Source organism: Phalacrocorax aristotelis, chromosome 2 (genome assembly GCF_949628215.1).
Source record: "Phalacrocorax aristotelis chromosome 2, bGulAri2.1, whole genome shotgun sequence".
NCBI lineage: Eukaryota > Metazoa > Chordata > Aves > Suliformes > Phalacrocoracidae > Phalacrocorax > Phalacrocorax aristotelis.
Window position 1 is genome coordinate 29,040,386 of NC_134277.1, and position 21,875 is coordinate 29,062,260.

General features: G+C 37.7%; 1 protein-coding gene across 5 annotated transcripts in view; it reads left to right on the forward strand.

The window, feature by feature from the left end:
* Nucleotides 1-21,875, forward strand: part of GLCCI1 (glucocorticoid induced 1) — a 57,362-nt gene that overhangs the window by 22,998 nt on the left and 12,489 nt on the right. For 3 of the 5 annotated variants that reach the window (XM_075082910.1, XM_075082912.1, XM_075082913.1), the window contains exons 3-5: nt 8,037-8,123; nt 16,303-16,419; nt 19,512-19,664. In XM_075082910.1, coding sequence (XP_074939011.1) covers nt 8,037-8,123; nt 16,303-16,419; nt 19,512-19,664 — 357 coding nt within the window. The remainder of the gene's footprint in view (nt 1-8,036; nt 8,124-16,302; nt 16,420-19,511; nt 19,665-21,875) is intronic. The other 2 variants (XM_075082909.1, XM_075082914.1) reach the window with 1 other exon arrangement.

The following is a 21,875-nucleotide window of genomic DNA, read 5'->3' on the forward strand; positions in this document are numbered from 1 at the left end:
GAGCTTGTTGCCTACAAAGGTGAACACTATCAAACAGGTAACAAAAAAAAATTTCTAAAAAACCCAAGTTAGTTGCAAAGGAGTTGCATTCTTGGGTTTCAGTAGTGTTATTAGGGTATGGAGTAAGTCACCTGAGTTTCTGTTCTAAACTAAATTGGAAACCAGAAAAAAACCTGTCTATCTTTGGTTATATTTTCTATCTACAGGCCACGCAGGGATGGTTGTTAAATCAGTTTTCTACGTCTTGTGCCATGATTCTGGCCTGTTGTTATCATGGGTGTCCTGCAAATAACAGTGATGCTTCTGTCATCCTACCTTTTGCTTATAACTCTCATGTGCCATTAAGAATTGTTCTTAAGGGAAGCTTGTGTTGTCACAATGCATATAACCCTTAAAATATCAAGGGTTTTTCTGCCATAACTTCACTTGTAGGTGTATAGGTTTCGGTTAGTTTCTACTGACTTGCAACATACTTGTCACCCATTCTGCCACCATGGCTTAGAGAAAACACAGCAGCTCTTTAAATTGATTCTAGGTTTTGGTCTTTTGTGTAATATTGAATTTCTTAGGGCAAGTTTGAAAGTATAAATAATTTTCCACATCTCTTTAAAATCTACTGTAATCCAGTGCAGGAAGTTCTCTGATGGGGGAAGGGTAAGCTTAGAATGCTTAGAAAAGAAAAAGATCTGTCTGTATGATCCAGAAATCCTGTTTAATGAATTTGGGAATCTAATGATCAAAATTGTTCCAGGAAACTTTTAGAAACTGTGGTGGGACCCTTTATGAGATTTCTGTCTTCATGCCCACTTATTCATTTTGAAACCAGCAGCCAGTTTTAGCAAAAGAGAATAACAAGCAGTCATCTTTACTGTCATGAAAGATCTGCCTAAAAAGCTCTTAATTCTGGATTTACTTCCAAGGTGCCTCCCTTTCACAATACGGTGCCTTGAAAGTCTTTCTGTTTTGAAACCGTAATTTCCATTCAGGAGATTTTTGTTAGTATGCTTTGTAGTTACTGTATTTCTTAACCCCCTCTCAAAACATGTATCCTTATCAAACTTTGTAAATGCCCTTATGAACAGAAAATTGAGAATATTTAAACATTCACAAGCAAACCTTTTCACTAGTTTACAGAAAAGAGAAACAAACTTGTTCTATAAATATTTGAGCTCTGAGCATTTGGCAGTAAAATTGCTTTCCTGGTGAGCTCAAGCAAGTGTTTAGGTTATTTGACCTCGTCGCTGCCACCCTTTGCCTCATTCGGAAACAAAGCTCAGGGAGGAAAAAAAATAAAAATGAGGTTTTACCTTTTCAGCATAATCAAATGTAACAGAGAGGAAAGGCAATACTGTTGTCATTACAAGGTGAAGTATTATTTCAAAGGGATAAGGGCAGGGAAGTTTCATGATTTGGATTTGTGGGTATCTTCTAAAAATGAATTATATTAGTTGTCTTTTCAAATTATGCAAAAATCAAGCATTTAGCAGTGTTTAAGTTGAGTTGAAAAATGTGTGTCTTGACTATTCAGGACTATATGAATATGTAAAGTGTAACAAGCATAGTGATCAGCACAGTGAAATCCAGTTTTTTAAAATAGAATGTTCACTAGGGAGGCTTGTAGATGAACTTGATCCTAAAATACTGACCTGAGTTATGTTTTGGTTTTGTGGGTTTTTTTTTTGTTGTTTGAGCTCTATGTAGATTGAAGTATATTTAATTTAAGAACTAAGGATGAGTTCCAAGTTGTTGATAGGATGCATGTATGGCAAATTAAGTTAAATTAAATTAAAACCTTGCTCTTTGTCTGAGCACCAGCACAAGTACTTCCACTACTTCATGTTTGTTGGCTAAGTAACAGTTTAGCTTGTGGGAGTTCATATAGTTTACAGTAGCTAAAAATAATAACACTTGGTACTTTAGCAGAGTGGAAGATGTCAACAAACTAAATAAAAACAAGATAATGAAAATCAATAAATTGATTGTTTTTGTATGAGCATGTTTCATTGGAGAATATCTCTTGTTTTACTTCTAAACTCATGGACAATACTGTCAGTATAACTTATATTGTGGGTGGAATAATTATTTCTCTTTCAAGGGTACTTTTTGTCCCTAATTAAACATTAATTTAAAATCAGATTTTGGGCAGTTTCGTGAAGATGGTGATTATGGCTGTTTCTTAGAATTCTTGTACTTTAAAACAAGAGGGTCAGATTCTGGTCTTCACCATGATCAGATGAACATTTAATGAGTTTTATTCCAAGTTCTTGTTTCCTGTTTATGTTCTTTGAACCTGTATAGTGCTCATGAATAAAATGTTTCTTCTTCCTCTAAAATTAAACCAGGATTTTAAAAAAAGAATTCAATAATATCTTATTATTTAAATAGAGGAAACAATGGTGTGTGTTTGTTTTAGTTTCTGTTGCATCTTGGAGAATAGTAACTTTAGTTCATATTTCTGTGTCTCACCCACCTCAAGTGTTTTGACTGAAACCACTGAAGAGAAGTGAGGTTGTTATGTTTGCTTTTGGAAAAATATACTGTAACACTATGCATTGTGACACTTACACAATTCCAGATTTCTAAGAATTTTGGGTGAGTTTATGCTTGTGTGTGTATGTGTGCATATGCATACAACTAGCTGATCTTTAAAGAGTAGAGAGTTTTGGATAATCAGAGGTACACCATTTTATTTAGTAGTGTTTTAAGTATTTCAGAAATGTGGGGACACTTACTATTATAGGAAGTTATTATACGTGTTGACGTACTATGTGATCCCCTTCCCAAGTTCCTCCACTGTCCTACTTCCCCTTCCTTTTCAGCAAAATTTGAACTTTTCATTATGACCATGTAAAACTCAATATAGCTTCCTTCCCCATTTTTTCTCTCTGTTGGGAGCACTGATGGAGCAATTTTGTATACTTCTCCTTCATGCTATACATGTAAGTATTTCCCCCTTCCTAGTGTAAAGAATAATTCAATGTTAAAATAGTTATGCCTAACCTCAGAATCTTCAGAAACATTTGGATAATCGTCATAGTCTATTAATATAATTATTTGGCAGTAGCTAAATAATTTTAAAGGCTTTTATAAAATTAAAAAGGAGAGATTAAGGTTAAACATACGATGTTGATGTCATAACAAAGATATTACCAGTTAAAGTTCATCCGTGTAATCTTTCTTGATGTAAATAATACAAAGAAAAGGATAAATGACCAAGTGGAATATGATTCAGTGATATCCTGCACACCCTTCCCCCACCAGCTGACTTCTTAACCTGGTTTCCAATATGCCTGGATATGCCTTTTTCATTTTACATAGTAATTATGTATTACACAAACGGAAATGAAGAAAGTTTGCAAAATGCCTTTCAGAATTTTTACTTCTCTCTAAAGAATAATGCAGAGTTATTAAAATAGAATGCTTGGCTAAAATATGGTTTTGTTGTTCTTGTGTGTGGGTCAAGGCTCTAATGTAGTTACCTCTCATTAGTCACCTGAGTAATGTTTTGTTTTGGGTAGAAATTTTGTTGCTTAAAAATGAACATCATAAACCAGGAGGCTTAATTACGTGAAGCTTTTTTTTATTGGTGTATTAGTTATCATTGCTTTCATGGGATATTTTAATGCTGTACTTTGGGGGGAAGGGACAAAGAGGAAGAGATATGTATCATATAACTATGAATTTATCATTCTAGCTTTTCTTAACCTGTCTGATGGAGTCATCCCCTATAGTCAAATTAACTTCTGAGTCTTTAGGCCATTTCTTTCTGTAAGATTTCTAGAGGGCCTTTGAATGCTTTAGAAACATATGACGTCTCATCAGACTTTATCTTCTAGTGCTGCTGTTGTATTTCTTTTGAATGTGGAAGTTCTTCAAAAACATAATTGCTTCCCCTGTAAAACCTAGACTTCTGTTCTTAATCTTTGCACCCATCCCCCGGTGTAGTTAATCTGGAATGCAGGCTAGATATAGTAATTAGAGCGAAGGGCTGGCAATAAAATGCAAGATATTTAGAGTAATTCAGTCTTACTTTAGGTTTAGGTAGGTTAGTACTCCATGCAGTCATTCTGATCTAAATGAAGTGGAAAGGATGTAGGTGTATATCCCTGACATGGGTGGAAAAGCAAGGCAGAATTACCAAACGCGTTGGAAGAAATGCTAATCTCTACAAGGTTGGGTGAGTTAGAACAATGGTAACTGTGATTTACATTAAGACTGAAGAAAGCAACCAGATGTGATGTTCTCAGCGTGTCCTATCCCATGTGCTTGCTTTAAGCATTGTGTCAACTGAAACTGGGACCATGAACCTTCACATTTTGAAAGATCAGCGATCCTCCTCTTAAAGCTGCAGCATCTGTTACTTCATGTTTTCAAGGTTCTCCTCCTAAAATGCTTTAAATATTAGTTTCTGCATAAAGACCTGCAGGAATAATCCTTCAGTTCAGTTCATACTTAAGTGATGCTGTAAATTTGTTTCAGCTCTGAAATATTACCGGTTTCACAGATAGTGCCTATGACCTCTCTTACTGTGTTTCTGATCTGAGGTGCATCAACTTTGGTTTCGTTTATTGTGATTCAGAATTTTTTCTTCAAATACAGTTTTGAGTTACTTTTAAAATATTATTTTAATACTGTTTTTTAATATGTTTTAACACATGGGAAGTATACTTACAGCTTCAAATGAAGGTTTCCATGAATAAGCCTCTTTTGTAGAAGTTGTAAATAAAGATGAAAACAATTTTCATTAAATGTGGCATATCAAGGGTGCTGTACACCCCCGTCTTATTTGTGATGTAAATTACAACATTTGAGTGAGAAATGGGGGTGCTCATACATGAACTAAACTTACAGAAGCAGAACTTCTGCTTGAATGTAACAAGTGTGTTCTTTGTTATTTTGGTTTGTTTGTTTTATTCAAGTGTTTACTTGAATATAAGAATTTGGGGTTACAAACCCAAAATATATCTTCATATAATGTGGGCTACAGTATGTTATAAGCAGCAATTTTTAGGGTTTCACGAGGACTGGCTTGCTATAATATTCTAGTAACTGCCTATGTTATGTTATTTTTTTAATATTTTTTTTTTCCATCTGAATATAAATAGCACATTAATATAACATTGCTTGACTTCAGTACTGTGCTGGGAACATCATATAGTATTTGTAATCTAATAACACAAATAAAATTGAGGGACACAAATAGTCTGCCCCCTGTATACTGATACTTGTATGCATATTTTGAAAGGTTGTGACTTGACTCAGTTTACCAGAGATTGAAAGCAACTGTGTAATCCTTGTCTGAAGGGAGATAGTATCTGAGTGGAAGAGAGCATCAAAGCACATTTGAGAAAGTACAAAACTTAGTATTAAGTGACTTAATGTTTTATATTTGTTACTTTTGATTTCTGATTAAATCAACTGCAGTATAAGGATTCCCACCTCTCTCTACTAACAGTCACCAGTGTTGTTGATGAAATTCTTCAGGGTGTTGCTATTAGTTTGTTTTTATTCTTGCTATCTGGATCAGTATCTGTGCTTATTAAAAAATACAGGCAAGCTCTTTCTTTTTACAAAATAGCATTTTTTGGTTTCTTTATTTTTTAACAGTTTACTTCACATTGTTGAGAAACTCACTTTGGCTTTTTAGATACTCAGATGTCTTTTGTCTTCTGTTTATTAAGTTGTAGTTGAAAGGCTATGAGGTTGTAGTGATCCTCGGTGCAGGCTTCTGCATTACAGGAAAATATTTAAGCACCTGAAATGCCTGTTTCTACTTTGTCCTGGAGTTGTTCCCCAAACTAAGGAGCAGTGTTGTATTCAGAATACACTCTTTGGGAAGAATTCCCTTTGTATTAATGTTTTTCTGGGTTTCTATGAGGGTATAGCTCCAGCTGTACTTGGGATACAGTAAAATACTTTAAGAAAATAGTAATTTAAATTAGAAAGTAAATTGTAATAGACTGTGAAAGCCCATGTTTTTGAAAAATGAGCAAGTTTTCCACCCATTTTCTCTAGTTCTTTAGAAATCTGCAAGACTCTTCAGTGTTTAAAACAAAATTTAAAGGCAATACGATGTCTTTCACACAAATTTCAGGGAGGTGGTAAGTGCCCAACCTGCAAGAACACGTAATTATGTAGAACATGGCTCAACTAACATGTGGAGGTAGTGAATACACATGCAGGTAGCGCATGTGTTGCAGAGGCTCTGTTTTGGGTGACAGGAGTCATGGGTTACCTGGCTGAGGGATTCCCATGTTTCCCTTATGGCTTTAAATAGCTGTTTTAATTCTTCACTCTTAATATTTTTTTTTCATAACCACATTACCATCTGGCTTCTTCCCTATACCCACACAGAGAGAGTCATATAATAAAATCACAGAACCCTAACTTTTATAAAAACTTGTAGTTTCTTTCCTGGGAGCATGCAGCAAAAACTTCGTTACGGATTTTTTCCATTTTGCTTTATAATTGCCCACACAGCTTGCTGGGCCTTTGGTGGAAGTATTCCTGGTGCTGTAAAAATAACTGGAAAAAAACCCCACCAAAACCATGAAAAGTGCAGGGCTGGCAGAAAACACAAATGGCGTACGTAGGCCTGTGCACATGAAGTGACTTAGCACATGAAGTGTTAACACTTACGAGTTAGGTGCTGGGCTGTAGGCCATATAATACCATGGCAGTGCAGTGATTATTAAGGTATAGTCTGTGCTCTGAAGCTACAGTTCAGTGCTTAACAGTCCCAGGCCTGGCCTGGCATGCTTGGCTTGAGCGGGCTGGCCCTGGGGGGCTGCTGCCACCTCCCTTCCCAGGGCAATGAAGGTGAAGAGCTGCAGATATTGGTTTTTGTGGTGTTCTCCAAGGCGGTGCCCGGCCTCCTTCCTGAGCAGAACAGTGTCTGCTACGTGTGTGGGTACTACAGAGGCTTCTAGACTTGAGAGAGGAAGCAAGAGTGAGAAAAGCTGTGGAGGAGCAGGGTTTCCATGCACGAGAAGGAAGTCCCACAGGGAGGTGGATCCCAGATCCTACCTGTCCTGCTGGGCTGGGGTGCGGTCTCCCTTGAAGGACTATTAGCAATGGTCCCCCTCCCTGAAAAACCTCACTGCCAAATTCTCGTCATTTTCAATGGTAGAGTTTTATTGCTTGCAGCCTTATTGTGAAAGATTCAGCTAATACTAGTTGGGAATCGTTGAAAAAAAACCAACCCTTTTTTCCTTTTCATCAATTTATATATGTGCCTATAGCCCTGAGTTTTGTATGGTTCATACCTCAAACTCTCCCTGGATTTTAGATATCCCCATTGCTCCTCTGGCAGCTGATTACTCTCTTGTTCGGAAATGCTGTTGGATACCCTCAGCTTTCATAACAGTCTTATGGTGAGTAAGCACGTGAGTTGGGAGATATGGCTTCCAGACCCTCCTGAATCTTTGGGGTTTAACTTTATAGCTCCTACATCCAAGGACAGTCCCCAGACTTCTGGGCTTGCAGAACAGGCTGGAAAAGGCCCACTCTTCACTGTTCTGCTCATGTAAGTTGGTGCGAAAAATAATGAAAGGTGTATCAAACTCTGTATCAAGTCAGAGTTAGAAAGAAGGAATTAATGGTGTGGCCTCATGATTAAGGAAGACAGGTGGGAGAAATGAATCCTGGCTTTTGGTGTCTGAGTCTCTCTTTGCATATTTTGTTTAATTTTGTGGTTTTCTAAACTGTCTACTGAGTGAAAACTAGAAATGGATGCGAAAGCAGAGATGGGAGTAGCCAGGCAAGGTTTCTTTTGTGATTGTCAGGCTTCCAGTTCCTTCTTTGGTAATGTTGATTGTTCTCATCCCTTGTAAATGCAAGTTTACAAAGCCTTAGTTTTCTATATTTTTGTTTTATGTATTGAGACTATTACTGCTGCGTACCAGATTCTGAAATTTGTTCCTTATGTATAATGCCGGAACTCTGACGCTGCAGAAAGAGTAAAGCAATAATTTGTGCCGAAAGTTTTTCTTACCTGGATAATACAGTACAGTATATTTTCTTTTTGTTCCCTCTAGACACCTAGCTGTTGGGCTGAAGAAGGAGCAGAAAAGAGATCACATCAGCGCTCGGCATCATGGGGAAGTGCTGATCAACTAAAAGAGGTGAGAAGTTTTACACAGTGGAGCCTTTCAAATTTTGATATGCCCAAGACATTTTTTAATCCCTATCTGGAGTCCAGGAAACTGCACCCTTTCCCTCCCCTCTGTTGCTTTTGAAACACATTTTACCTCCAACAGAAGAGTTGTTTCAAGAGTGATTGTTATTTTATGCCTGTTGGATTTCCTCCCTTCCTACCACACAGTGTTGTCTGTGAAGGAGTGGCCAGAGTGAGTGCTGAGGAGCTTGTTGTTGCTTATTAATTTTTCTGTTCAGAGTTGCCTCAGCTAGCTTCCTGTTCTTTAATGATGCTCTCCTGAAAGAGGGAAAGTGTAAGTCGGTATGTTAGCGTAGTCATGTTTAGAAATTTTGTTCAAGTTTAAGGATGGAGATAGAAACATCACCACTTTCACAGATGAAAAAGTAGGGTAAGTGTTGATACAGTAACGGTATGATGACTTGAAATGCTCTTTAATTATATGTATTTTGCTGTAGACTACATTTGCAACTAGAAAGAACCCACTATAAGTGAAATGGATTTGCATGATGAGAAAGTAGATACAGTAAAATGATCTCCAGCTCAGCTGAAATGACAATATTTCGGTTTTTGTCCCAGTAAACTCCAGTCCAGGGTTGATGTAACTCTAGCTCTGTCCAGTACCTAATAAGTGGCCTGCAGTCAGCCTCATGCCTCTCTCAGGAAGGGTGCAGCTTCTCTTCAAGAGCTACACCTTTCTTTTCAAGAAATGAATCTTGCAGCATGTTCTCATGGGGTGGGACTTTTCCCTGATATTCTGGGCTTTTTGCATCTTCTCTCCTGGCTTCCTGTTTAATAAGACATTAAAAAAATGAGAAGAAATATATAGGTTGTCTGAAGAGATGATGTTACTGGCAATATATGGTTGTCTTCTGGACAGCCATTGATAGGAATAATAGTTGCCAAAAGGAGTGATGTAACTTTAAATACTTGAATTTTAAAACCAGATTTGATAAATGTGCAATAATCTTGCATTCCAGTGGTGGCAATAGCCTAATTTTTAAAGATGAGGACCTGGGCCAAAGAGAGGTCAATTCAAAGAGGGTTGTCTATTCCCATCTCATTTAATACCTGTTATGAAACCCACCATAGCTGATTTATTAGTGCATAGGCCTTCAGTTGCCCGGGTAACTTCGTCTACAGCTGTGAGGAAGCATGCAGAATCATAGATTAAGTGCCCAGAAGTTAGTGCAGAAGGAGTTTTGTTTCTGAAAAGTTTTGGCTTAAACATTACCTACCAGCAAAAAGAAGGAATTGTAGGAGGGGCAGGAGTAACATCTGCATTTCCAGGATAACGCTTGCTTGCTTATACTGAGAGACCATCCTTCATCTTCTGGCAGTTCCCTATCAAGTTCTGCAACAAGCAGCTTTTCTTCACCATAGGGCTGTGACTGTCAGTGATAGTGAAACCTTCAGCATGTAAGCAAGTCTCAGTCATTGGATAAGTGATCCATTATGCTAGGTTGCCATCCTCTTTATGGACTGACCACAAGAGAAAGATAAGAAACATGTGGCCAATGGATTTCATGGTTCCTTTTTGATAGAAGACAGTAATGGAAAAAAACGGGGTGTGTGGGAAGGAATTGTTTATATCCAAATATCGCAGTGGTTGCTTACACCAAAACCTGCCCTTGTCTTCTCCAGTTTATAGTTCTTTCACTTCCTCCTTTCTCCAGCTTCTCAAACCAGCTTTCTTGCCTCTTCTAGTTCCCTGGGTTCATAGTCCCAGTGTCGTTTTGTGTGCATTATCCAGCCAGTTCTTTTCTGTCTTGCCATACTTGAGCTCTTGCTCAGTTACCTTCCAGCTCCTTGTCTGTTCTGTCTCCATCATTTGGCTTCTATTTTATGCCTTTCTTTTTCCTGTCCCTCATCTGTAAGTCCTGGTTCCAGCTTCCCTGTCCTGCTGCTTAATGCCTTTGTGGTATGTGTTAAGAGTTTGTTCAATACCAATAGTACGTAGTACCTAGTTTCTTTGCGCCACAGTAATCGGCACTTTCTGGAAGGACAAATTCTCTGGGGCAATTTTGTTCAAACTGTAAAGCCCAGTAGAGACAGAATTATTAGCAAATGTAGCTGCCAGTTCCAAACATCTTTCCTGAACATGTGCAGACTGAAATTTTTGCTAAAGCTTCGCCAAAAGTAAAGGTTTTTCTAAGGGAATAGAGTGGCACATTCCCAGCATAAAGGATCCCCCAGACAAATGTTTGGCTTTTTCTTCCAAAGCATTGGATGGCAGAGTTTCCCAGGTAGAAACCTACAGTAATGTGTTTTGGCACATAAAATGGTAAAATGATTTCTGCCCCACTTTGATTTTAATCTAATTCTTAAAATAACTCTAATACTTTTACTGAAATCTCTGATGGGAAGGGGATAGGAGAGCTCAATGTTGCATGGTAGACTTCAGAGAAGATTTGACGAAGCTGAAAGAAAGAGCTTAAGTAATGGAAATAAAAGTATCACCTCTCCTGGGCAACTGCATTTGTTATGAGTAACATAGGTAACAGTAGTTCTGCTCAGCATTTTGAATTGTTTCCCACAGCATTTGACAGTAAACAAGTAGATAGCTGTTCAGTGTTTCCTTGGCTTGCCTTAGCAGTTTGGATTAATCTTTTTTTTGTTCCAACAATTAATGGAATGCTTTCTAGCATGTATTTTTTTATTATGTTGATACTGTAAACTAGCCAAATTCTTGTATGCATAGTTTTAATTGGTTTTGATAAAAGAAGATTGACTGTTAAAAGAAGATTTTAAGTTTAAAAAAAAATGGTTTTTCCTTGGTTAGTTTGAGAGCTATCAGAATTAATAAATGCATTTATTTAACACAACTGGGAGCTCTTTTTGGAAGAGTTACATTTAAAAAACCTAAAAATGAGTGTATAGACTAAGATCCCAAGCAAGCAAATGAATTCTGTATTACCACATAAAAAAAATTTTCTCTTTGAGGAGCTGAAAATTATTTTGCACTTGAATTGAAATAGGTAGGTGTCAGGATTGAATCTGTCTAGCAATGAAATAGGCAATCCTTGCTTTCTTTTAGTGGGTCTGTTAAAAAATGTACAACTCCCCAGCTCTCAATATGAACTTCGTAATGATAGAATGTACCTTTTTTATCCCCTTCTAATGACATTTACTTTTTTTTTTATTCTGAAGATTTGCTGCTTGATTTTACAAAGTCTTGAATATAACTTGTAAGATAATGCCAGACTGCTTTAACATTATTTTAATTGGTATACATTTTGACTGGGAGATAAAGATTGCTATCAGAGTCTTTGTACTAGACACAAACCAAGTAGTGGTTTGAAGCACTGGTATTTTTCCTCCTTCAACCCGAACAGTTAGCTTGAAATTCTGTTGAACAGGGACAATTTTAGTTACAGCTTAACCTGAACTGGAATTTACTCAGAACTGGAAAAAAAATGGATTTAAAACAAATAGTTTTCAGATTGTATAGTTCTGAAGATTTATCTCAGACAGCTGATTTTTCACTTCCTTTGAGCACCTCTGTATGCTGTATTTGTTACACTGACACCAGCAACCCCCCATTAGAAGGTCCTTTTTGCTCTAACAGAGTACTTGAAAAGGACTTTGGAATAAAAGAGAATAGAATATGAGAGCTTGCACTTTTCATGTGCTTTCATATATGAGTCAAAAGATTGTATTCAGAGGTTTAGAGTGAATTTCTGATGTTTGTTTTACTCTTTGACCTACTGGTTAACTTGTTTATTAATAAATGGTTCACGAATGAGTTAGAGCTCACTCTCATTAATAAGTTTGTGGCTTTTTCAGCAATAGGAAGTTACTATGTTGTGGAGCCTGATTTGTAGAAATACAGCCTATTAACTGGTAAATATTAACGAGCATTTGGACAGAAATGGTGAGACATAACATGTTCCTTCATATTAGTTGTCTGCATCTAGGTCTCTTCAAATGAAGAATTATCAGGATACTCAGATTATTCCAGTGTTGTAAAGAACTGACCTAGTTTGCTTATTTCTCAGGTTTGTGCCATTAGTTATGTTAGACTGCATGCATATTACAAGTGGTATAGACAAAATTCATATTTATTTCAAGTATACTTCTAGCTGTAAAAATATTCAGCAAACAAAAAATATAGGGTTTTTTTCAATAATCTTTGGTCATCTTATAATTGGCTCTATGAAAGTAAACCATCAAGGCCAAACTGCAACTTTGTGTCCTGAATGACCTGGCATAGGTTTATTACTGTTATGATGCACAGATCTTTGTGTTTTCTTGGTTTTTTTTTTTTGTTGGTGGCTTTCTTTTCATAAAAAAACCCTAATGTGTGCCAAGAAAAGTCTTTCTGGTACATCAACAATATTGCAGGGATCAGCCACTGGACAAGGAAAGGCCGAAAACTTTAATTGTTTTTAAATGTGCACAGATGTATGCTTTGTGCTTCCCCCACCATACAGTCACGTGAGAGTACTTGCCAAATGTGAACTAAAAAATGTATGTTTACATGTTGTAAAATAGTAAAATAATTTTAAATAATTTTATCTGAACATTGGAAGTAGGGTTCAAATGGCATTTATTCCTTGAGGAATTCCTTGATTTTTCAGCTGTAACCTCTAAGGAAATGCCTGCATTGTATCATGAGAACTTTCTGCCCATCTTCAAGCTAGGTGTAGGGTGTTTGAATTGGTATACTAAAATCACTGTCACATTTTATGGATCTAAGTGCACATATGTGCAAGGCTAAGGCTTTAATGTCTTCAATAACTGGATGCTTCAAAGGATACATGTTAGATCTTTTTGTGTTGATTTACAGGTGTTCCTTGATACAATTGTGGATGCCTCAGTCACCTTCAGGCTCAGTACTTGGACATGTGAGGGAAATGGTGTCCCAAACCCTTTCTGTTCTTCTTAGCTGCCCTGTTAAAGTGGAGTGTTCTGTTATGGCCCTTTTTTTCCCTCAGCATAGCACATTATTCCTTTTCTGCCTCATCTTCCTATCTAAATTACCTGTATTGTTGCCCTGAATGGAGTTCAGTGTCAGAGTGTATTTAGACCAGTGTAATGGCTGGATCTTCAAGTACATATTTTCCTGATACCAATCACTTGGCACCATTCTCTTTGCACAGCAAATTCCCTACCTTATATTAGTAGCATCAGTTGAGTGCCCAAGAGACAGGTTCTGCTGCTTCTTTGAGACACTGGGTAAAACAGGTGCCACCAAGGCATATGTTCAGACTCCTTCACTACACAAATTATATCTGCTTTCCTAGGATTTGCGTACCTCATACATCTCTGCATCTCATTTTGGTTATGTTTGATGCTCTGATTGCATCAAACATAAGAGAAGCAGAAGATGAAACCTGAGAGAAGCATCTCTGCTGCTTAGGAAAAAGGTGAAGGTAAACTTCCAGGAAGCTAGCACAGCTACCTCTTCCTGTTAGTAGTCGTGGATTTATTTGAGTTTGAGATGGAAAATAATTGGCAATAAAAATATAATATTGCAGAAGAAAAAGCTGTTGGCATTTCAGGATTAGGTTTAGCAAGTGGTAGATTCAGTGTGGACTCCCCATGGTGAAGAAATGAAGCATCGTTTAGTTGGAGGATTCTTCTGTCTGTGTACTCAGTGCCACTGCCTGCTTAGTGTGGCTGCTCTGAAACTGGGTTGCCTGTGCTGGCAAGCCTCTGTCTCCCGTGACTGGAGGATGAATAAGAAATGGCGGATTTCTTTTTATATGTCCATCCTTACTTTCTCATTTTTTTGTCTGATGGTAACTACCACATCATGGAAAGCTAGGGTCCTTCAAATTCAGGTCTAAGAGATGATCTGAGAAAGCCTATCTATTTCTTCACTGCATTTCATGCTTGGCTTAAGTGATCATATCAGCTCCAGATACATAGTCAGATTCTTCAACAGGTGTTCATCTTTCTCTTTCTCCCCAGTGACCCAAGAAACTTTTTCTTTCTGTTACTGTCAAGAACCAACTGCCAAAATGTATGTACTCTTGAGGTGGCTGAGAGAACCTCAGATTCCAGGGGTTCATGATTCCTATCAGGATATCAAAGCTTCAGGGTTTTGCTCAGCATAGAGACATACCAGCCTATCAACGCTCTCCACTTAATGCTTTCACTGTCCAAATTTTAGTGAGAGGTTATGTTCTCAAAGATTTGCAAGCCGTTCGCAATGGAAATCAGTCAGCCTGATCAGTCTGAGGTGGAATTGTATAGATCTTATTTTTATAGCATGTTCCTGAGGAAAGCTCAGAAAACCAGATTTCATTTAAATAAAAAAAAATAGGGTATTTAACTTTTTAACTTAAAGAGGAAGTGCACAGCATCAGGGAGAGGCAGCAGAAATGAATTATATACAGCACTCTCCCTGCTTTCTGATGATTCTTGTAGCTGGCCGTCTCAGTCCACAGCTGTCTTCTAATTTGGGCATCGTTTTTCTCTTCTGTTTTTAAGTTTTTGAAAGGGAAGACAAAGATTATTTCCCTGTTCTCCCCATTCTCTAACATTCTGATGTAAGGCATAAATCTTTGTAGATGTATGTATACTTACCAGACTGGTTACCTGCTTGCTTTTTCATCTCTCTGTGGAGCTAGGTTTCCTAATTGCCATTAGTCCTACAGAGAGAATGGGGAAGTTCTGGACAATTTCTTAAATTTTTTTTTGTAGAGATGAAGCATCTCTTCAGAATCTTTCACAGTTTCTTCTTACATGGTGCTTAACTTGCACCTTTCATCAAGAGATTAGTCTCCCAGTTCTCTAAATCTAGCTTGTCTGTGTTAGAAACTAAGTCGTATTAAGGCGCTGTCTTTCTTGATATATTCTAACAAAGACCCTTTTGGAAGTCTGAACTGTTTGTCTGTTGTTGAAAGATCAAAGTCTTCAGCCATTTCTTAGTAGTTCTCTGAATATGGGTAACGAGCTGTGGCGAGACTTGATATGAAGCCTTAAAGGTGGATCCTTCTTTTGTGAGTGATACCAGAAACATCACAGAGAAAAGTCTGCAGCCTGGAGCAAAGCTCCATCCAAACCTCTTCACCAAGCACTGTCATCTGTGACACCGTGAAGAGTGATGGTGAAGTGATTCTCTACCACAGAGTTGCTTTGCAAGAGCACTAGTGATATATTTAACTACTCGGAATTAACCACAGAGTGCGTGTACTTGTAAGCTGTCACTGAAAGAGAGGTTACTTTCCAGCTGATGAAGTCCTTTGAGAGATTAATTCCCTGTGCATTCTCTTCGCTTTACTTGCCCTTCAGGTTTTTAAAAATTGTATCTCTAGCTGAGTTAAAAATGAAATGGGGCCATGCATGCTTTTCATTTATATGCCAGTGTGCTGAGCATGATGAAGGGTGGGACTTGAGCCCAAAGGAAAAAATCATCCAGCCTTAAGGAAGTGTCTGTACCTCTTGGGTGAATTTGCACGTAGTCTAAACTTCTGAGACAGTGCTTATAGAGGTAAATACTCTCTTTCGTGTAGGAATTATCCTGGAGGAATCCCCAAATGAAATTCTTTGGTTTCTTGTTAAGGAGCAGGTCAAATGGATAATGGCTTTAGTTGCATTTGACCTTTAAAATATGTAACTTTTGATTAGACATCCTTGCAGCAGACAGCAGAAAAGATAATTCCATCTGCCTGAAGGAATCTGTGATAATTTAGCCTGCAGGGAAATGCTATTAAATGTATTTAATAAGTTCTCCAAGATGAGCAATGCATATTGATTGCCAGTTGTTTGTGAAGACACTGCTTTTATGATGAATTACCATTGGAAAACTTTGGTTTGATTTAAGGTCAAATAAATTAAACTTTAGGCATCATAGTCCCCAGTTTAAACCAGTTAATAAGCCGGAAATTGCCACAGATTGTCATTCTGACTACTTCTGTTTACATCAGTTATTACAGTGCTTGTTTGTAAATGAGGAAGTTTAGTAATTAATCTAAACCTGCTGTCGTATTTGGGTTGGCAAATAGGGCAGATACTTCAGAGAAAGTATCTAATAAGCAGAAAGAAGCTTTAATGCTCATGCTTCAAGGGAGGGCAATCCCATATGCTTGTAAAATCCTCCAAAGAGGACTTAAAATGTCTGTGATTCACTTTTTACGTGAAGATTTGAAGTTACCTGTTTGATAAATCATGATCACTTCACCTGAACATCTTTCCAGCAGATTGCCAAACTAAGGCAGCAGCTTCAGCGCAGTAAGCAGAGTAGCCGTCACAGTAAAGAGAAAGAACGTCAGTCACCTCTCCATGGAAACCACATAGCAATCAGTCAGACTCAGGTAAGTAGATAGTTGCTTATATTAACAGCCTCCTACCTTATCAGGGTTGGGTGAATAGCCTGCTGTTTCTTCCTGTCTTTCTTCTGGTTTTTTTTTTCTTATGTGGTACACAGAAATGCTTAACAACCTGATACCATTGCATCTTCACTGAAATTTATCTGATAGTCATCATACAATAAAAGAAAGAAGGATTGCAGCAGGATAGCAACTAAATTATATTGAGATGCTGTAAAAATTCTGAGTATGGCCAGATAAGACTCTGTTTTCAGGAATACAGACTTGCTTCCAAGACTAATTTTTGTGCTACGCTTTCAAAAGTCTCTGCTCCTCTGGAAAGTATTTGCTTATCAGTTACGCAAACCAATTTCATCTGAGCTGGTTAAAAAAAAATAAAAATAGGAAATAAAGAAAAAGAAAGTACCAAGGGTAAGCAGTTTGGATTGGCAGCCCAACAACTGATCAGTCTTTGAGCAGCAAGCAGAACACTAACTGGCTTGTTATGAACAGACTTTTAATTCACCTTACCGTGTGTTCATCAATAATAGACTGCAATACCGGAGATTTGAGGGACAATCTCATTTCCTTGTTCCGTTTTAAGAATCTTTCTTATACTTTGCTTATTGGTCAATTCCTGGCCAGAGAGGCGATTTCCACATGACATCAAAGAAAACGATATTGTGGTGTTTACTTTCTAAAAAGAAAGTGATAATTCACTCTGAATTTAAACTCATCTGAAATCAAGATGCTGCTTGCCACAGTATCCCGTCCCTGGTGACCGGTGACTAGAGAATATGTCATGCTACAGGATAAAAGTCTTTCTCTTCATGGTTTTGTCTAGGATGTACCTCTTGGTTGTTACAGGAGTCCGCAATCATTGTCAGTACAGAATCCTGTCTTCTAACATGAGAGTTCGTGTTTGCAGTGGCTGTGTTACAGTACAGTTGTTACAGTATATTTTGAGAGTTTCCATCATACTAAATGGAAAAATTGCCATAATCACCAGCCTGTTCTTGTTCCAGACACTGTGACTTACTGGAGAACCTCAATTAGACATAAACTTTAGGATGCAAAATATTACGTCCAGATTATGTTGATGACCACTGTCATGTTCTATACCAATGGGCATTATGATGACAGGACTTCTCTCTAACAGTCTATGGATTTGATATCCTCCTCTCTGAGAGGTTAAGCTCAGGCTCCTAGTCTGACAGCTTCTGTTTTTGTTGTCTTATTACTTACCTGTTTTTCAAAGTGAGGTGTGAGTTTAGGCAAATTTTAATACAGCTGATCATTTTGACACTAGCCTGGCTAAAACAATTTTTGTTTTCAGGTCATTTTCATGTTTCAAAAAGTTATAAAAATTTGCCTGTGCTCAGAGTATATATATATTTCTCCTATTATAAAGATGCTGGTACATATGAAGAATAGCTTTGGACAAATTACCAGACCATGGAAACAGATTCTCAGCAGGGTGCAATGGAGGATGCCCCATGCAGTATCTGCTCTAGCCATTACAAACTGCCAGTGAAACTGAAAACCAATTACGAGTTCTAAAGCTCAGGCAAGGTTCAGTCAATGACTTTGTGAACCTTAAACCACTTGTAGAAAGCAGTTAATCATGTCTCATTTGACAGTGCAGACATTCAAGCCTTGATTAAATTTCATCTACAGTGGATCCTTAACTTGGGCCCCATGTTCCTAACAAGCCACTATTTGAACTCCTGAAATGTTGGTTCTGTCATTGTATTTCCTGACTGCTTTTTTAAATAGCTGGTGTTTTAGAAAGAAGAGGTTGAGCTGTGATGACTGATCCTTTATATGTTCCTTCTTCTGTTTGGATAAAATTTCATGGTTAAAACCTAATCTTGTGATGAAGACATATGGAAATCGATACTCTTCCTGAAACTTTTATGCCTCTATAAAAAAAGATCCCACCACATTTTGTGTAGAAAAAGGTTTTGCTTTCCATGCTAAAGGAATCTGTTGCAGGTACCTGTGCCACTATTTATAGTTGCAGTAAAAAGTCTTTAACATAGATTGAAATCCACCTAGGACACATGCTTTGAAGAAATGTTCTTTAGTACTTGGAGCTGACTTTGTCACAGCCTGTGCAACATTTTGATTTCTCACGAAGGTGTTCTCTGACAAGGCTGGTGAAGTCTTCAGTTCTGGCACCACTGTGGGAAGCCATCCTGCAGGCAGTGTGTTTTGTCAGTCAGAGAATGCCTCCACACAAGTGACACGCACCTTTGGAGCTGCGCATTGTGCAAGGTTCATTGCCAAGAACTCAAAGAAGTGTTTTCACATTTTGCCTTAAGCATCCTGTGATTCTGTGAGCAAGAGGAGGACGTATATTGGGAAGTGAACACAGCCCCTGGCTGTCAGTGTAGGTGCATCTATGCTATGTAGCTGCTACCAAGGTAAAGCTTTTGAGGTTGACTGCGCAAGGTGCATGTGCACTCTTGTGAATGGTTCCTATTGGTAACAGAGCTCCTCTCCAACAGGTTTTTCTGAAAACGATGCTTGTATTTACTTACATGCTCAGTCCTTAAACTTGAAATTATTTCTTTTAAGACCTTAGACATGAAAGTTCTGAAAATCTACAAGGTAATGAAATTAAAGGTTCAGAATGAATATTTTGGTTTTAAATCACTAAAGCCAACCAAAAGAGAATAAAAGTGCATTAAGTGAATATTTCAGTTGAGTGGTTAAGCTTTAGGAATGTTGCGAAATGCCTTTTGGATCCCAGTTCAACCATCAGCATCAACACTCACCCCACGTGCTCCCTATCCCCCTACTGTGTATTCTGTAGTCTATACATCTGAAACGTACATAACACCTGCCCACTTACTAAGTGGAGCAGTAGAATGCTTTTATTATAGATTACTTCTTTGAATTAAGTAGAGGTGATTTTGGTGGGTTTTGATTTATGCAAGCATTTCTTTTTGTTTGAATTTGCCAAGTAAAGATGGTCTTTTGGATGGCAAAATTAATACACTGCTTCTTACTTTTTAGCTTTTTTGGTACTGGTCTCAGATGTCTGTCTTTAGTCCATTTTCCAACTTCAAATCATGTTGCTCTCTACCTTCTAGGCTTCTATTTCCAGATCAGTCCCTATGCCACTGTCAAACATTTCAGTGCCAAAATCAACTGTTTCACGTGTGCCGTGTAATGTGGAAGGAATAAGCCCCGAACTGGAAAAAGTATTCATTAAGGAAAACAGTGGAAAAGAAGAATTATCGAAGGTAAGCTTATATTAACATGATTATGGTTGGGTTTCCTTCTATAAACATATGGGAAACCTTCCTCGTGGCTGAAATTACCAATAATTTTCTTCAAAGAACTGTTTGTTTGAAAATTTTGTTTCAGCGTTTTAGGGTGGCGTTTGGTTTGTTGGTTTTTTTTTTTTATTGTTTGTTTATTTGTTTTTTAAGGGCTTCTGGCCGAACACACTCTGTTTAGAATGCCCTTTCTGTAGAGAACTTGAAAGTTTTTGTGCGAAATGCAAGTGCTTCAAAATTTAGATACTTCAGGCTACAGTAGTAATTAGAGACCAGGAGATTAATTTGCTTCATTTTGTATTCTTTTTCTTAGGCAAGACTTAAGTTTCCAGTGTTGTGCTCTGCTTTTTGGTTTTAATGCTTGCTTTTCTTGCATAAACTGAATGTGGACCATTTTACTTCCATGAAACCACTGTGATCTGTCATGGGAGATCTCCGTATAGGAAATACTGACCAATGAGGTAGCTTTGCTTATGTGGGAGAACTGGAGCATTGGAATTGTCATTGAGGAGCACTGGCATGCTTAGATGACTCTTAAAATGTGAAATACTTGGTTTACAGCGACTGTTTCCTGAATAACCAATGGAAGTTTTCTGCTATGGAATAAACTACTGTTTTTTCTAATCTTCTCTAAGATATAGGTTCTTTTCTTGTGAATGGCCACGTAATAGCAATTTAATGTACAAATCAAGCTATAAAACTTAATCAGAGGTTTAAGATTCCAAAACCTGGTATCTGTAGCTCTTCATTTCGGCAGTAAACTTAAAAAATTTTGGAATAGTCTTGGCTTCTCCAGAGACTTAGTTGTGTGGACAAAGCAGTCTTAAGAATGAAATATTGTAGTAGTAGAGGTTTTTTGTTAAGTTGGCTTTCCTAAGGCTGTCTCATCCCTTTAGAAGGGATGTGTGTTGTAACAGAAGAATAAGGAAAAAAAAACCAAACACACAAACCGAAACAGAAAGCCCAAATCAATAAACCTTGTTGCACCATCTCCAAAGAGACTATAAAAAGGTATGTATTACAGTGCCACCGTTGATGTTGCTATGACTAGGGTTGTAATCTCCTGTGGTTAGAGGACATTTCATTTATTTTTCAGACAAATCATCTTCATAAATGCTGTCCTTGGGCTTTAACGGCTTATTACTTGGGATGCGGAACTCGGTCTCCTAAGTTACTGAATGTACTGGCTCTGATCCAGCAAAACAGTTAAGCACATACTTAAGTGCATTGTTGGATTGGGGCCAGAGGTGCTCAGCAGTTTATGCAACCAAGGCAATAGTGAACCCTTCCTCCAAACATCTAGCTGGGAAGAGTCTTCAGACACAAAAGAAAGTCATAAATTAGGCATTGCCCTTGAAGTCAAGTCCATCTTTGTGGGCAGAGGGTTGTTTCCTGCTATGTAACTGTTATTTCTGTGAGGTCTGGTCTAGTGGGACATAAAGTGGGACTCCTAGCGCTGTCTTTGAGCTTACTAGATCTCATAGCTTGCTTATGCCAGATCATAACAAGAGTAATTTACTCAATGTTACTGCTGGTGAACTTTCTCCTAAGACGACAGTTTAGCTTCTTTTTAGCCTGGGGGAGTTGGGGAAGCTAGGTTAAAGGTTAGGAATTACTGAACAAAAGATAAACCAGAGGAAACCAAACTTCATTAGTTTCACTGCTAGTGAAACAATTTGTTTTTCTTTCAATTTTCTGCCACTCTTTCATGCTGTAACACTCTGTATTTTTTAGAAAGTATTTTAAAATAGCAATCAAAGGTAGTTGGTTGCTTTGGGTGATGTGTGAAGGATAAATAGACTTGCTTGTGAGATTGGTGTGCATCTAGATGTTCAGCTGGTTTCTTTTAATCTGTTTCCACATTTAGTTCACAGTTTTAAGAGTACATGTTCAAACCTTAATTTTCATATGAATTGATCTATCCAGCTGCATAAAATGCTTTGTGCCCTATTGCGAATCTGTATTCATTTGCCATGAAAGATTAGGGGAATAACATATAACCTGCTAAAAACACTGAGAAGGAATATTACCTTCAGTTTAGGGGCAGCTTGCTACCTATCTATTTTTTTTTTTCTGATTTAGAGTCTACATTAGTAGCTTTTCTGATTTCTGTTTGGGGTGTCCCATGTAAAATAAAATGCATTTTAGCTCTGTTAACTTCTAAAATTTTGGTCT